We start from the raw sequence: 15,838 nt of genomic DNA, 5'->3' as shown, positions 1-15,838 counted from the left end.
TCAGGTTCTGCTTCTGGGATTCAGCTAAGTAGCTAAGTAGACAAGTTCTGGGATTCAGCCTCACAGGTCTTCTCGTTCTGCCTGCTGCTGGCCTCCTCCAATCCTCACTCGCTCAGGATTCCTCCTTTCCCTGGGGTAACCAAGAGTGCCAAAGTGCCAAGAGGATTTCCTGGGCCCAGTCCACTGTATGTGGGTCACACCCTCTGCTGCACTCACAGACAATGACACAAATATCCATCCCCTTCATGAGCAAAGGTGCACCCTCTTTTGCAGATGGAGGGGGGGAGTGTCCAAAGATAAATTGGGGGTCACACACAAGTAACAAGATGCCTGACAAATACAATATCAAATATGAGCGCCAATACAAGTCAGCAGAAAAGTCCCTGCCTGCACAGAGAAATCCAACAGGTAAAGGAAACAGGGTTTAGGCTAATTAAGGTGTTCCTTCGAAGGCTTTTTTTAAAATGTGCATGGCATTCTTATTTTTAATATGGGGAAGGGCCACAGGCCAGAAAGGGGCTTCCCGCCTCCCCTCCCTCTCCATGTGAAGCAGCCGAGCAGCTCCAGCCACTTTAAGGGTCAAGAAAGGACCACGGAGTGGAAGGAAAGAGCATAAAGGAGGGACATCCCTTTCCTGCCCCGCCTCCCTGCCAGCAATGCAGGCTGGGAGCGCTGGAGGAGCCCCTCTTTGTGCGATGTTGGCTGGCAGGGTTGCGTGGGGGGCGCCTCCCAAGAAAGGTAGGCAATGGGGGCGGGGAGGAGAGGAGGGGAGAGGGGGAGGAGGGGAGAGGGGGAGGAGGGGAGAGGGGGAGGAGGGGAGGAGGGGAGAGGGGGAGGAGGGGGAGAGGGGGAGGAGGGGAGAGGGGGAGAGGGGGAGGAGGGGAGAGGGGAGAGGGGAGGGGGAGGAGGGGAGGAGGGGGAGGAGGGGAGAGGGGGAGGAGGGGAGAGGGGGAGGAGGGGAGGAGGGGGAGGAGGGGAGGAGGGGAGAGGGGGAGGAGGGGAGGGTGGGAGGGTGGGAGGGTGGGAGAGGGTGAGGACCCCCTGAAGCCCCCCTCCCCGCAGACCCTCCAGATCGGAGCCCGCAGCTCTGCCCCATCCCGTCTGCTGCCCCCTGAGCTGGGCTGGCTGTGTGGGGCCGGATCGGAGCATCCCGCTGTGGTTCCGGTGATGAAATTTGTGGCCTTCAGCTTGGAGATGGAGGCGCCTCTTTGGTTCAGCTGCGATAGTTGAATAGTGAGGCTCTTCTTCCAATACTGCCCTTCTGCCAGCCCTCCCCAGTTTCCTATACTGTTAGCATTAAAGTCGCCGTTTAATTCCGGAAAGCCGAAACGTGGCCGTGCCCTCCTTGTTTTAGGGTAGCCCGGCAGACAAACTGTTTGGCGAGTGACGTTTTTCCTGAAACTGGTGCAAATTGGGAGCGACTTCCCTCCCTCTTCCCACACCAGGTGAAAGTTCCCTACTAAATCAGAGGGCGTTCTCCAGCTTCTCCACACCACACACCTTTGTGGCACATCCACTGTGTACATGGCAAGTATGTGGCTTCCTCCCAAGAGTTCTGGGACTTCTTATACAGCCACAAGAGTGGCTGTATACTATAGCCAGTGGGGATTTTTCACATTCCGCAATGTTAAATGGAAAATAGCTCCCCATGCCATTCTGATGCTTCCCATAAGCTCATTTCAAAACAAAACCTTACAAGACTTATAGTCCTGAACTCAGAGAGGCTTGCTTAACAACCCTGTCAATTTTCAGGGCGATACACAAAACAGTCAGAGAGAATCGAGAGTTCAAAGTCTAAAAAGAGAGGAATAAAACCCAGAGCCCTTTTGGACTTTTTTCTGCCAGAGTTCTCATAATCTGTTGAAATTCATTAAAACTCAGCCATGTTCACAGAGTACCTGTAATCCTAATACTGACCTTGCCCCATACCCTGACCTTCATCTGCTGCAGTTTAAAAGTTGAAAAAATCCCTGGCTGATTTTTAATTAATTTAATAAATTTTGGCTGGAAGCCAATGAAAGCGTTGGGCATGCTCAGTAAGAACCAACTGTAGTGTTCTAAAAACCTCACAGCTGCTGGGCCTGGCTAATCAGGGGGCCCCACCCACACCAGACTTGATTTCAGGAGACAGTCCTGGCTTCCCTCAGAGAATCCTGGGAAGTGTAGTTTGTGAAGGGTGCTGAGAGGAGACTCCTGTTGCACTGACAGAGCTCCAGTGGCCAGAGAGGTTTAACAGTCAGCCGCTCTGATTGAAGGTCTGTGAGGGGATCAGGGCGTCTCCTTTCAGCTCTCAGCACCCTTCACTAACTACACTTCCCAGGATTCTTTGAGAGCAGCCATGACTGTCCAAAGTGGAATAAAGGCCTGGTGTGGATGTGGCCAGGGACAGCTTTGCTTTAAATTTGGGTGGGAGGCTACATGTGCCTGCTGTAGAATAAAAAGGTGGGGAAACGCTGAAAAGCAATGATACTGTTCATAATGTTTTCCTTTTGGAAAGGAAAGGGGCTTCCCCTCTACCCAGTGCCCACCCATCCAATCTCCTTCCCCTCTCCTCCCTGCCCCTCTCCCAGTCAGTGTTGGACTACGACCTGGGAGATCAGGGTTCGAATCCCCACACAGCCATGAAGCTCACTGGGCGACCTTGGGCCAGTCACAGCCTCTCAGCCTCAGAGGATGGCAATGGTGAAACCCCCTCTGAATACTGCTTACCATGAAAACCCTATTCATAGGGTCAACATAAGTCAGGATTGACTTGAAGGCAGTCCATTTCCATTTTCAAACATGATTGCACAGAAATTAAACCCATTGAACTCAAAACGTATGCAAATGATCAAACCCACCCTCCCTTCTCCTCCTTCCTATCCCCTCCCTCTTGCCCCTTCCCTCCCCCTCCCCTTCCTCCTCCCCATGGTCAGTTTTACCTATCTTTAGTATGATTGCATGGAAGTAAATACCACTGAACTCTATAAGCATGCAAATGATCAAACCTGCCTTCCTCTTCCATTGCCACCTCCAATACGGTCCTTCCCCCTTCCCCCTTCCCCCTTCCCCTCTTCCCCATGGTCAGTTATTTCTATCCTAACCATGATTGCATAGGAGTAAATCCCATTGAACTCAATACACATGCAAATGATCAGACCTGCTTTTTTCCCTCCTTCCCCTCTTCCTCCTCCCCTGCCTACTCTGAGGCACATGTTACCAAATTCTTCCAAGCTACACAGCAAGTGGATTGGACTGTGAAAGACCAACCCAAATTGTGCTTGCATTTTGACCAATTTGTAGGGCAGTCCAATATATCAGAGAGGAGTTCAGGTCTCCTGCTCCCCTGGTACATTCATTAGAGCTGCCCAATTTCCATGCTTTTTAAAGTTTGATAGAAATAGCGTGGGCTATAGGTACATTCTTAAAAAGCAAGTTTTTTTTTGCCTATTAGTGATTTCTGTATGAAGCCACTGGGAGTTTTCATTGAGGGATTTGGAGCAAAATGTCATCACTTTATGGAGGACATGCAGCTCTATGTCTCCATTACATCTGGATTGGAAGTGACTGTGGCACATCTGGACCAGCGCCTGGGTGCAATGGTGCCTGGATGAGAGCCAATAACTTTTAGACCTTGGCAAGAAGGAGGCCTCTGAGTGAGTGGTCCCTGTGTCTGGGAGATCGCTCAGCTACCTGTTCTGGACTGTGTTTCACTCCCTCTGAAAGCACAGATCCATACCCTGGACCCATCATGGCTGGGAGTCCCTTTTACCAGTTCCAGTTGGTGAGACCGCTACGGCCATTCCTGGACCAAGATAGCTTGGCCACTGTGTAGCTAGCACTGGTAATGTCAAGACTAGATTACTGCAACACACACCATGTGGGGCTTCCTTTGGGCTTAACAGGGAAGCTGCCCTTGGTGCAGAAGACTGCAGCTAGGTTGTTGACTGGAGTATCCTCTGCTGAGGGAGCTCACCAGCTGCCAATGTGCAACCCACTTTAAAGTTTTGGGTTTAGGAGTCAAAGTGCTAAAAAACATGGGGGCAGGTGACCTAATGGACCATTTTGCCCCTGCTGAGCGGGCTGCGTGCTCCAGAAGCGCACTTCGTTTGTACTGCAAACTGGCCTTTTAGTGTTGCAGTTCCAGTCCTCAGGGGTCAGTGACCACCCTGAACTCCTGCCAGGAGGGGTATAAGTCAAATAATAAATAAACGAAATTACCAGCTGCAGTTAGACAGGTGCTCAGACTCATATTTAGGTTCTTACTGAAGGCAACATCTTTAAGGAAGCGTATCCCAGCCAGCCATGGAACATTAACTGAGCATCTGTAGGGATGGTTTTATTGTGTTTAGACTTTGTAGGAATGGTTGTAATTGAGTTTTTGAACTCGTATTTTACCTCATTTTTATCTTCTCGTACGCCGCTTTGATGGCTTCAGGCTGCAAAGTGGTCCATAAATTTGCAGTAACGATAATAACAACAACAGCTGCTGCCTGCTGAGTCTGACTTCACTATATGTGAAGAGGAGGCTCATGGAGCCGGCCTTTTGGTCTTTCCTGATGGTCCTGCGTGTTTCTTGCTCCTGTGGTGCTGGGAGCAGCTTCTCTCTCTGCAGGGTATATCCAGGCCTCTGCCTTCCCAGGGGCAGCTGCAAAGAAGAGTGAATCAAGCTGGCAAAGTTGGTGTGGTTGCCTGAGAAAGGAAGGATGTCATCCTGCCCCCCCATTTACCCTGCTGAAGCCATGTGCCAGAGCAAGGTGGGGAAGCTCAGGGTCAGGCCAAATGTGGCCCTCCAGGCCTCTCTGCCTGGCCCTTGGGACTCTCCTCAGCCTACGCCCTCCCCAGCCACATCCTCTTTTCCCAGCTATAGAGAGACTGAGGCAAAGTCTCTGGGAGTATCGGTTACAGGAAGTGACTGGTGGTGCTGCTGCCTAGCAGGGGGATCTAGTGAGATCTGTGCTAGAGCGGAGTGAGAAACCATATAAAGGACGGTCCGGACTGGTGGTGTCGCTGGTGGTGCCTAATGAAAGGCAGTAGCCACAAGCGGGTGGGAAGCTGACAGGGAGAACCAGGGAAGGACGTCACAATTATTATTATTACTACTACTAGTACTACATTTGTATACCGCCCCATAGCCAAAGCTCTCTTGTTTACAACAATTAAAAACATTAAAAACAAATATACAAATTTAAAAACACTTTAAAAAAACCAGTTTAAAAACTCATGCTAAAAATAAAATAAGTCCATTTGTCACGAAAGACATAAGTGCCTACCATGGCCAGGAGTGCTAATATCCAGCTGAGGCTACCCAGACAGTTGTCCATGCTCTGGTGACTTCCCATCTGGACCATGTATATGCAGCTGCCCTTGAAGATGATCTGGTGGCTTCAGCTGGTGCAGAACGTGGCTGCTAGGCTGCTAAGTGTGGCAGCCTGATGGGACCAAGTGTCACTGGTCCTGAAAGTGCTGCACTGGCTGCCAGTGACCGACCAGGCCCAATTCAAGTTGTTAGTGCTAGCATTATCATTTTTATTTTTTGTAAATTGCTTAGAGGTCTTTACATTCAAGCCGTATACAAATTTTGTTAAATAAAATAAGCAAATATAGAGAGGAGGTGTGTGCGAGTTGGGCATGGAAACAAGCCTGTTGCACAAAGCTAAAATGTATATTCACTGCTCCGCCCACTTTTGCCTCTGGCCCTGTCCAGTCCTGGTACGTGGCCCTCGAAAGCCTTGGGCCGAAATGGGGGCCCCACTCCTGGCCTGAGAAAGCCACGTTCTGGAACAGGCGATGATCACCAGCCAGGCTGCTGAGACTCCTTCCCATTCCTCTCCGTTCCCCCTCTTGACACCTTCTCCCGCTGGACCTTTTTAACGGCTCGCCTTGGGGGATGCCAGCACCTCCGCCCTGGCTGGCTGTTGTGGCCATGCACATGAGCACGGAAGGTGTCCGACTGGCCCTGTGTTCCATCCCCCTTCTGGCTAGTTACCAGGATAGATCTGTGTCAAGCTGTGGGGAGGGAATCGGTGGTATTTTAATTAGTTTTCTATGTAATTCAAGATGTGTTTAACAGTGCAAAAAGAAATGGAGATAACCTTCAGAAGAGAGCACTCTGCACATCCTCAGACGTACTCAAGACATAAACTGTTTTTTTAAAAAGCTGCTTCATAGCTGAACGGAAAGGGCACTTTGCTGCACAGCCCAGAAGCAATTTGTCCTTTGGAGCTTTTCTTCAAAACAAAAACAAAGCTTGGTTTTACTCAAGGGTATGGCTCTCTGCACATGTTCAGAGGCACTCAGCCTGGGGGCCAGAATTTAGGGGAGAAACTGGAAACACTCCTTGTTCATTCTTTATTTTTTAAACATTTATTTGTTTAAAATATTTATGGCCACCTTTCTGTTGGAAAGAGCAGTACCTAAAGAGGTTTACAAACCAAGAGAATGAAAATCTCAAGACAAAAATGAATCATTAACTAAAACCAGCCATTGAGGTTAGTCAGTTTTACCTTGTGCCAAAATGCCATCGGGGATAGGGGTGGATGAACCTCCTGGGGCAGGGAATCCCAAAGTCTGGGAGACACAGCGAAGAAGGCTCTGCCTCAGGCACTGCCAAGCACGCACCTGATGGCACCCGATGGTGGCTTGTGTGGCTGGAGATGGTCCCTCAAGGATCCTGTCCATGCCTTCTCTCATGCCCCCCCAAGACCTCAGCCCCAAACCTAGATGTGTGGAGAGCTGGTCATGGCAAGGGTGAGACATGCACTCTGCACATCCTCAGGAAATATCTATTACTGCCCATGTCTCAAGGGCATTTAAAACAGGTTCCGGTGAGTTTTCTAGTGTAATATGTACTTTCTTGCTCATGAACGTTGTTTCTGGTATCTTTAAGCAGGACCTTATATTCCTGCAAGTTTTTGGTGTCTGGTTTCTAATTTCAAATTTTTTATGCTCTCTTTGTGTGCCCTTTCTATGTTTCTAATAAAAACTTATTTTTAAAAATCACGATCTGATACTGGGACCACTCCTGCTCAATCCAGACACATACCCCTTTTACTAATTCATCTAGGGCACAAACTATCAGAATAGTCTTCTGGGCAAGCCTCATTTGGATGTCCAGCCCCACCCACCCACCCACCCACCGACAGACAGACAGAGAGACAGACAGAGAGACAAAGAGACAGAGAGAGAGAGAGAGAGAGAGAGAGAGAGAGCGTAGACGGATGGACGGACGAAACTGGAGGGGAATTAAATCGCTACAGGGGGCTAGGAAAGACTAGGGTGGGCTGTACAAAGGCCTTCCCAAAGAAGCAAACTTAAACACTCACAGGGAACTGCTGGGAAAATTGTGTGTGTGTGTGAGAGAGAGTGTGGCTGCCTACACACCACACACTGAAAATACATGTCCCCCTACCCCATCAAGAATCCTGGGGACTGTGGTTTAGCCCTCACAGATCTACAGTCCCAACACCATTAACAAACTACAACTCCCAGCTTTGGGGAAGGCATGTGCTTTCAACGCATGGTGTGCAGCCAGCCTAGGTGTGTGTGTATGGAAGCAGCATTGAGTGGCCTTGTGCCAGCCATTGTTTCTCAACCGATGCTTCTATTATAATTATTTATTAGATTTGGTTTACTGTTTACTACCAAAAAAATGGTGTCACAGCAACTTACAGTTTCTAAAATGCATCCAGTATAAAATCTTGAAAACTTTAAAGGTAAAACAAGATTGTTAACTGAAAGTGCTCATTCCATAATAACATAAAAAAGACACATCTTATCCAGCCCACTAAATGATGAACACCAAATTAGGAGCAAAATTCCTGGGTAAATAAAAAAAAAGGCTTCACCAGGTTCCTAAAGATTGATAGTGATGGCACCAGGCACACCTCTGGCAAAAGCATTCCACAGGAGTAAAGGGTGTAAGGAGACCTTCATCTACGCTGATTCTTTTGAGCTGAACAGGAGATAAATCTAATAAAAATTCTTCCTTCAGTGGTGTGGCCCTGTCCTTCTGGCTCGCTGTCTGCCTGGTTGCTGCCATGAACTCCCTGGTCTTCCTCTGTGCTCAGAAGGTCGTCTCTGACCTCACTATCCTGCAGGATGCCCTGACCTTCCTCCCAAAGGATCTCTACCCTGTCTTGTTCAAGGCGGCCTTCATGGACAAGAGGAACCTGTGCTTGCAACAGTTAGTGCAGACCTGGCCCTTTCCAGTCCTCAGTTTTCAGAAGCTGTTGCGAAAATGTCAACATTGCGAACGTGCCCTGATCCAGGAGAAACCCAACAAGTTTTGCATCCAGATGGTTATTTCGGGAGTGGTGACATACCTGATTAAAATGCTGGAGGATCGACACCGCAATAAGAGGTACCTGACAGTTCATGTGCCCACAGGTTTTCTCCTACAGGGGTTGGGGTGAGGATGTGCATTGAGGGAGGGGGATGGTTCTAATGGCTGTTCTTTTCTGGCCTCCCTGGTAGCAAAGGGCAGTGTCTGCAGGTGCTAGACATGACTGGCCTGCAGGATGAAGGGCAGGGCCCCGAAAGCATGAGCCTCTGGTCCAGGACGGTCACATTGGCGAAGGCTTGCCTGGATCTCTCCAAGCAGCAGAGCAAGAGCACGAAATGGGCATGCAAGAGGAGGAAAGGCCCCTACAACAACTCCGTGGCCCTTTCCCCCTCGCAGCCTGTGTCCATGGAAGTTTGGGTGGATCTTTTTGTGAACAGCACCTCCTACGGAGTCTTGAAGGATGCTTTGCAGATCAACAGCAGCAACGCTCTGCGGCTGAGGTGCCGGGACTTCCGGGCGGAGGAGCTCTCCATCGCCAGTACCGTGGGGATCCTGGAGTTTCTGGACCCGGTCGGGGTCCGGCAGGTGGATCTGAGGTTCAACACCCTCGGTCTCTCCGGCTTGAATATTGTCCTCCCACACCTGGCCAAGTTCACCACTCTGGCGAGCCTGAAACTGCCCTATAGCAACATTGACGTGACACACCGCATGGTGGGCATGGAGGGGAGCCTGCAATACGTTGCTACCCAGCTCAGTCGTCTAACCTGCCTCAAGGAGCTGAACCTGGGCTCCTCCCACCTTTCCGGCAAGCTGAGACTGTTACTAAGGTAAGCTGTACAAACAAGGGGTGTGTGTGTGTGAATGAGAGAGAGGGAGAAGAAAGTTGTGCAAAACCGTCGCTTGTGCTCGTGTAGTTTTTTAAGAACCCACAGTAGAGATTGAACTTCTGAACATACAATAGGCAAACCATGCTTGAGAGCTACTTAAGAACACAGGGAGGTGCCTTAGGCTGAGTCACAGAATCACAGAATAGTAGAGTTGGAAGGGGCCTGTAAGGCCATCAAGTCCAACCCCCTTGGTCGGACCCTTGCTCCATCTAGCTCAGTATTGTCTGCATGTGCACGTAAAGCAGGTGTCCCACCGCTGAGCACTGGAGTTTCCATCTGCTTAGTGCTCTTAGTATCTTCATGGTGCCGCAGCCTCTTCAGGTGAAGCATCGGTTGTCCTTGGAGCAAAACTGCTTTGGTATAACAATGGAAAATGATGAAAAAGAGAGAGGACACAAATATACTTGTAGATGGCTCAGCTTGCACTCAGGGGGTGTTTGGTATTGTATGTCGGCCCATTTAAAAATGGGGCTTGATTTGATTTCCATGCCCCAAAAGTTTGCAACTTGTGTAATTAGTAGTAGACATATAGTTCCCTAATCAGATGCTCGGCAGTGGTTGAGAAAAGACACTTCTATATATATATAAATGTAAGCCCTCACACCATCATGTTGTCGCAGTCGGGGTGGTGTGAGCTACATGGAGGCTGCAGCAGTGGCTGCAGCCTGGGCCTTGGCAGCTGCAGCCTCTACAGGGTGCTGGGTAATAGGCTGGGTCTACAGCAGGCCGGCCGGCAGATTGGCTGTTCTCACAGTGGCCAAATGGATGCCCATGGGAAACCCGCAACCGGGACCTGAGCACAGCAGTTACCAGCAGCTGGTATTCAGAAACACACTGCCTCCGACCGTGGATGTCAAGAATGTTTGCATTCAGGATTTTAGCCAGCTTTATCTTATTCCAGGATACTCCGTTCCGTCCTTACTCTGGTTTCCATTGTCTCCAATTACCTCCGTTGGAACCAATGACCCATAGTGGTAGTGGGCTCTCCGACACTGGAGGCCTTCAAGAGGCAGCTGGACAGCCACCTGTTGGGAATGCTTTGGTTTGGATTCCTGCATTGAGCAGGGGGTTGGACTTGATGGCCTTATAGGCCCCTTCCAACTCTACTATTCTATGATTCCCCCTGCTCCCCAACACTCATCCGGCATTCCAAAGCCACGGAACATGCTTGATCCTCACTGGGCTATTTTGAGGGTTCTCTCCTTTGTGTTTTTTTCCAAATATGTTTTGTGCTTCTGCAAACCTTGGGGTAAACCAAACTGTCTGATACCTGCCCCTTATGCATCAGTGGTGTTCTTTTGACTCCACGTATAGAACTCCCTACCATTCTATCTCCCATTGAGATAAAAACTGTTGCCCACCCACTGATGACTTTAAGGCATCGCCTGAAGACACAGCTGTTCAGCCTTTGTGGGAGGTCTGTGAATGAACCGGAGCTGCTGTTGCTGGAATGTCTTTCTATATATTGGTCATCCTGCTGAATGTTTAACTGTATTTGATGAGCTGATGTCTTGTGTTTTATGTTTTTATTATGTAAATCACTCTGAGGTTTTGTATAAAGAGGATCCACACTTAGCGAATGAGTTCAGTATTAGGATATAGGATGGAACTGGCTGAAGGAGGGTTTTTTTCTCCCCAAACGTGGCGGCGGGGGGAGCCACTCTGAGCTCAGGGCTGGAGTTCATTTTACAAATTACTCACTCGTAAGTAAATGAGACTTCAAATGAGTAAGAGTAATTAGGAGCTGCATTAGCAGATGAGGATATAGAGGATGTACTAAGGGTTGGTGACTGTCCCCCTTCCTTGTTCCCACAGCAAACTGCAAAGCCCTTTAGAGAGCCTGGAGCTAGCCTTCTGTTACCTCTTGCCCAACGACCTGGCCTACCTTTCCCAAAGCCTCCACACCCCTGCCCTGAAGAAGTTGGACCTGAGTGGGAACAACCTCTCTGACTGCCTTCTCCAGCCTTTCCGAGGCCTGCTCATGCAGGCTGCCCCTACTCTGCTCCACCTGGACATCATGAAGTGCTGCCTGATGGACACCCACCTGAGCGTCCTCCTCCCTGCCCTCTGCCACTGTTCCCGGCTGCGCTACCTGGGCGTGTTTGGCAACCCCATCTCGGCCAAAGGGCTGAAGAACCTCCTCCATAAGACGGTGGCTCTCTTGGACTTGCAGCTTGTCATCTACCCCTACCCAGTGGACTGCTATGGGGAGGACTTGCCGTGGCCCCCCACCTCCGCCAACCTTCACAATGGCTCTGTGGACGAGGAGAAGTTCTCTCGGGTCAGCAACGAACTCCAGCAGATGCTGCTGAATGCAAACCGGGCAGATGTCACCTGGACCACCAACCTCTGCCGCCACAGGAGCCTGGACTTTTTTAGTTTATAGCCCTGCTGGTGTCTCTTGCCAACAGACAGCAGATGGGCCCTCCCCTCTCTCCTGCCACCACTTACCTGCCTCTCACCATCCTGCAGTGGGCATGTCCTGGCCGCCATGTCTGTCCTGGTACTTCTAAAACCAAAAAGATGCACCTGGGATACCCAAGTGCAGCAGCTGTTGGAGGAGCTGCCTGCGCTCTACTTCCGGCCCAGAGAAAGAGAGAGTCCAGAGCCACCAAAGCCCAGCTCTGCTCTTTCTCCTTGCTTAGGAGTGGGATGGAGTTCCCTTTGCGGCAGGCCCTTCACCTTAAAAGGACTGGTGGACAGGATAGCTGCTTAGCGTTCCTTCCAAGCCCTGGAAGCAGCAGTGACTGTGGAGGAGGGGACTAGCAGGCCAGTGGTGGCAGGAAGAGAGGAGCAGATGCCGTCTGCCGTGTTGGGACAGCAAGTGGCAAAATGTGCATCCCTGTTAAAGACAAGGGCCAGCATTGAATGGCAGCCCAAAGACACTCTGAGCCCTTTCTGGTGCATGTAGGAATGAATACCTGGGGTTAGGGGTAGGGTTTTGTTTTGTTTGGGGTGGGGTAGGGTTTTTTTACATCTATTTTGTAACATCTTAGCTAAAACTTTGCAAAGTGGATATCGCTGTCTTTCCTTCTGTGTGCTGCTGTGAGTGCCTGAGATGGAGGCCAGTTGGGTGCTTGTAAAAGGATTTGGCCCCTTTCGTAAATAGACTTGATGGCCAGAGGCAGTCTGTCGATCTAGAATCTGGAGGAAGATCTAATCCTAGTAAGGACAGAAGGAAGGGGAGATGAGATTATATACAGAGAACTTTGGGCTGAAATAAAAGATGATTCATCTGAGAGTGATTGAGGTGCCTGGTGTCTGCTTATGAAGAGGGTTCTACTCAGACAAGCAAGGAGAGAAAGAGAGGAGTTCCAGTCTGTAGCATCATGACAATTGCAGGAAGAAGGAGCTGTTGAAGCTGGGGGAATTCTACCTTGCAGGGGCAGGTTTTGTTGAATGGCTCTTGCATCACCCTGGCAGCCTTTGCAAACCTGGTGCCCTCCAGATGTTTTGGATTACATCCCCTATCAGCCCCAGCCAGCACAGCTGCACATATTCTACACACTTAAGTACATGCCCTGGTCTCCTCTCACCTAGACTACTGTAATGCGCTTTATGTGGGGCTACCCTTGAAAACAGTCTGGAAGCTGCAACTGGTACAGAATGTGGTGGCACGCCTGATTAAAGGCAGCCGCCGGCGAGATCACATCACTCCAGTGCTGAAGGAGTTGCACTGGTTACCAGTTGCTTACCAGGCCCAATTCAAGGTGTTGGTTTTGGCCTTTAAATCCCTACATGGTTTCGGCCCAGTCAATCTGAAGGAGCGCCTCCAGCATCATCAGCAATGCCGCCCAACAAGATCAGCCTCAAAATTATTATTATTTATTTATTTATTCAACTTTTATACCGCCTGACTAGCAGTAGCTCTCTGGGAGGTGAACACAAGTACAATAAAATCACAAGTACAATAAAATCACACAATACAATACAACAGAGCATATAAAAACAACACAAACTAAAATCAGTACAACGTATTTAAAATTGAATTAACTTAAATTGAAATTAACTTTAATTAAGATTAAAATGCCTTGGAGAAGAGGAAGGTTTTAACTTGGCGCTGAAAGGATAATAGTGTTGGCGCCAAGCGCACCTCCTCGGGGAGACTATTCCACAGTTCGGGGCCCACCACTGAGAAGGCCCTAGATCTTGTCAGCACCCTCCGGGCCTCCTTATGAGTTAGGACCCGGAGGAGGGCCTTCGTAGAAGACTGTAGTGTACAGTCCAGTTCGTACCGGGAGAGGCGTTCCGACAGGTATCATGGTCCCGTGCCGTATAGGGCTTTATAGGTCAATACCAACCCTTTGAATCTGGCCCAGAAGCATATTGGGAGCCAGTGCAGGTGAGCCAGAACAGGTGTTATGTGCTCGAACTGCTTGGTCCTAGTTAGCAATCTGGCCACCGCATTTTGCACTAGCTGTAGCTTCCGAACTGTCTTCAAAGGTAGCCCTACGTAGAGCGTGTTGCAGTAGTCCAAACGCGACGTTACCAGAGCATGTACAACTGATGTGAGGTCCTCCTTACTCAAATAGGCACATAGCTGGGTGTGATGTTCCTGTATTAATGTATATATGGTAAGTGCTGTTTGTATAGAAGATACATGGTAAGTGGAATGAAAGAGGAGGGGGGAGTAAATGAGCAGTAGAATGCTGGATGATTGGCTGAGTGTTTGGATGGCTGAGAGTATAAATGGAAGGAGGACAGTTGAATCTGGGTGGACGTGAGTGGGTTGTTTTGGTGGAGTTGGGAGGTTGGTGTGAGTTGGTGTATGTCAGGAGAGTGTGGAGAAGGAGGGAGGTGGAGTTCGGATTAGTAATAAGTCAAATATCACAGTAATAGATGAAACCATAAGCTTGTAGATCATTATCAAAGTTATCTTGTTATTAATGTTATTTAATAAATACTATTTTGGTTTACCGAAGGCCTGATCCTTGGCTGGGGTTTCACAGACCAGAAGGGAGGGTAAGGTAATGACCAAGGCTGTAGGGAAACAGTAACAAATGGTGGCAGCGGTGAAGAGGAGATTATAACATTCATAAGTATCTAGAGCAACCCTGAGTTATGAGTTATCTGCAGTGATACAAGGGGGTTGGGAACAGCATAGGCACGCAGTCACAAATATAACCAGATAGGGAGACTCAGGCAAGGTCTCTGGGAACATTGGTTGTAGAACATGACTGGTGGTGCTGCCTAGCAGGGGGATCTATTGAGATCTGTGCTAGAGCGGAGAGAGAAACCATAAAAAAGGACAGTCCAGACTGGTGGAGTCCCTGGTGGTGCCTAGTGAAAGGCAGTAGCCACGAGCAGGTAGGAACCTGACAGGGAGAGCCAGGGAAGGGCATCACAGGTGTTGGCTGTAGCGGTGGGATATGAACAAAAGAGAGTCCAGATATGAAATAGAGAGTCCCTAAACAGTGGTGTGGCAAACAGAAATAAATAAAGATTACTTGTGAGAGTGACTGGCAAAGAGTGTGTGGCAAAGAGTGAGTGAACTCCAACAGCATGGCTGAATACATAAAGATGAAAAGAGAGGAGCTGGTGGAGAAGTGCATAACATTCAATTTACCTCACGAGGGTAAAGGGGTAGATGAATTGAGGGTAGCACTAATAGGATTTACAACTGTCCAGCAAAAACCACCTGTCAGGGAAGAGACCCCAGAAGGATACTTAAGCAATCCCGCTTATATAGAGTATTTTAGAGAGAAGTTAAGATGGGAGGCTGAGGAAAAAGACAAGCAGAGGGTCTTTGAAATGGAAGAGAAGGAAAAACAACGGGAGTTGGAAATTGAGAGATTGAGGAGGGAGGCGGATGAGAAAGAAAAGCAGAGGGAGTTGGAAATTGAGAGAATGAGAATGGAGTTTGAGGAGAGGGAGAAGCAATGAGCATTGGATGCTGAGATACAGGTGGAAAAGTTAAAATTTGAAAGAGACAAGTTTCATTCTGATGAAACAAGAAAGGACAGAAATGAAACCAAAATAAAGGTTACACCAAAAGATTTTGCGGTGTTTGAGCCGGGACAAGATCCACAAATTTACCTCAGCACCTTTGAAAAGGCAGCTAAAATGTGGGGGCTACTGGAGGATAAATATATGCAATATTTATCAAACCTGATCAAAGGGGAATTTGCAGAGGTATACCACTATTTCCCCTCAGACAAGCCCGTCACATATGCTGAGTTTAAAGAGGCAGTATACAAAAGGTTCAGACTGGGACCTGACTATTTTAGAAAGTTATTCCGAAACTGTCAGATCCAAGCAGGGAGGTCTTTTGTTGAACTGGGAGCAAAGTTGATGGATATATTTGGAAAGTGGATGAGTAGTGCCAAAGCTCAGTCAGTGGAAGAGGTGAAAAGCCTCATGATACTGGATCAATTATTCCATCAGTTACCACCAGAAATAAGGCTCCTTGTCAAAGATCGTTCCCCTACATCGGTGTAGGAGGCCACAGAGATGGTGGATCACTTTGCCTCCAACAGAACTGGCTGGGTGGGGAAAACATCAAGAGAGTTTAAACCCAGACCATATAATGGCGGCAAAAAGGATGTGGTGCCACAGCGAGTGAGTCCTCCAGTAAAATCTGAAGGGCACAGGACACCCCAGAGTGGATCTGTGTACCCTAAAATGAAGGAGAAATTATGCTATAAATGTGGTAGACCGGGGCACCTACATTTTCAATGTGAGGTTGCCA

At 48.9% G+C, this 15,838-nt stretch overlaps 1 protein-coding gene across 1 annotated transcript; it reads left to right on the top strand.

The window, feature by feature from the left end:
• Positions 1–630: 630 nt before the first annotated feature.
• On the top strand, positions 631–12,395 carry LOC133381908 (leucine-rich repeat-containing protein 14-like). The gene is made up of 4 exons (XM_061621488.1): positions 631–738; positions 7,973–8,341; positions 8,455–9,090; positions 10,966–12,395. Exons 2-4 carry the CDS (start codon positions 8,019–8,021, stop codon positions 11,534–11,536), a joined length of 1,530 nt encoding a protein of 509 aa, XP_061477472.1. The 5' UTR covers positions 631–738; positions 7,973–8,018; the 3' UTR covers positions 11,537–12,395.
• The last annotated feature ends 3,443 nt before the right edge of the window (positions 12,396–15,838 follow it).

The sequence above is a fragment of the Rhineura floridana genome, chromosome 3, assembly GCF_030035675.1.
Source record: "Rhineura floridana isolate rRhiFlo1 chromosome 3, rRhiFlo1.hap2, whole genome shotgun sequence".
Taxonomy (NCBI): Eukaryota; Metazoa; Chordata; class Lepidosauria; order Squamata; family Rhineuridae; genus Rhineura; species Rhineura floridana.
This window is presented reverse-complemented; position numbering and strand designations above follow the sequence as displayed.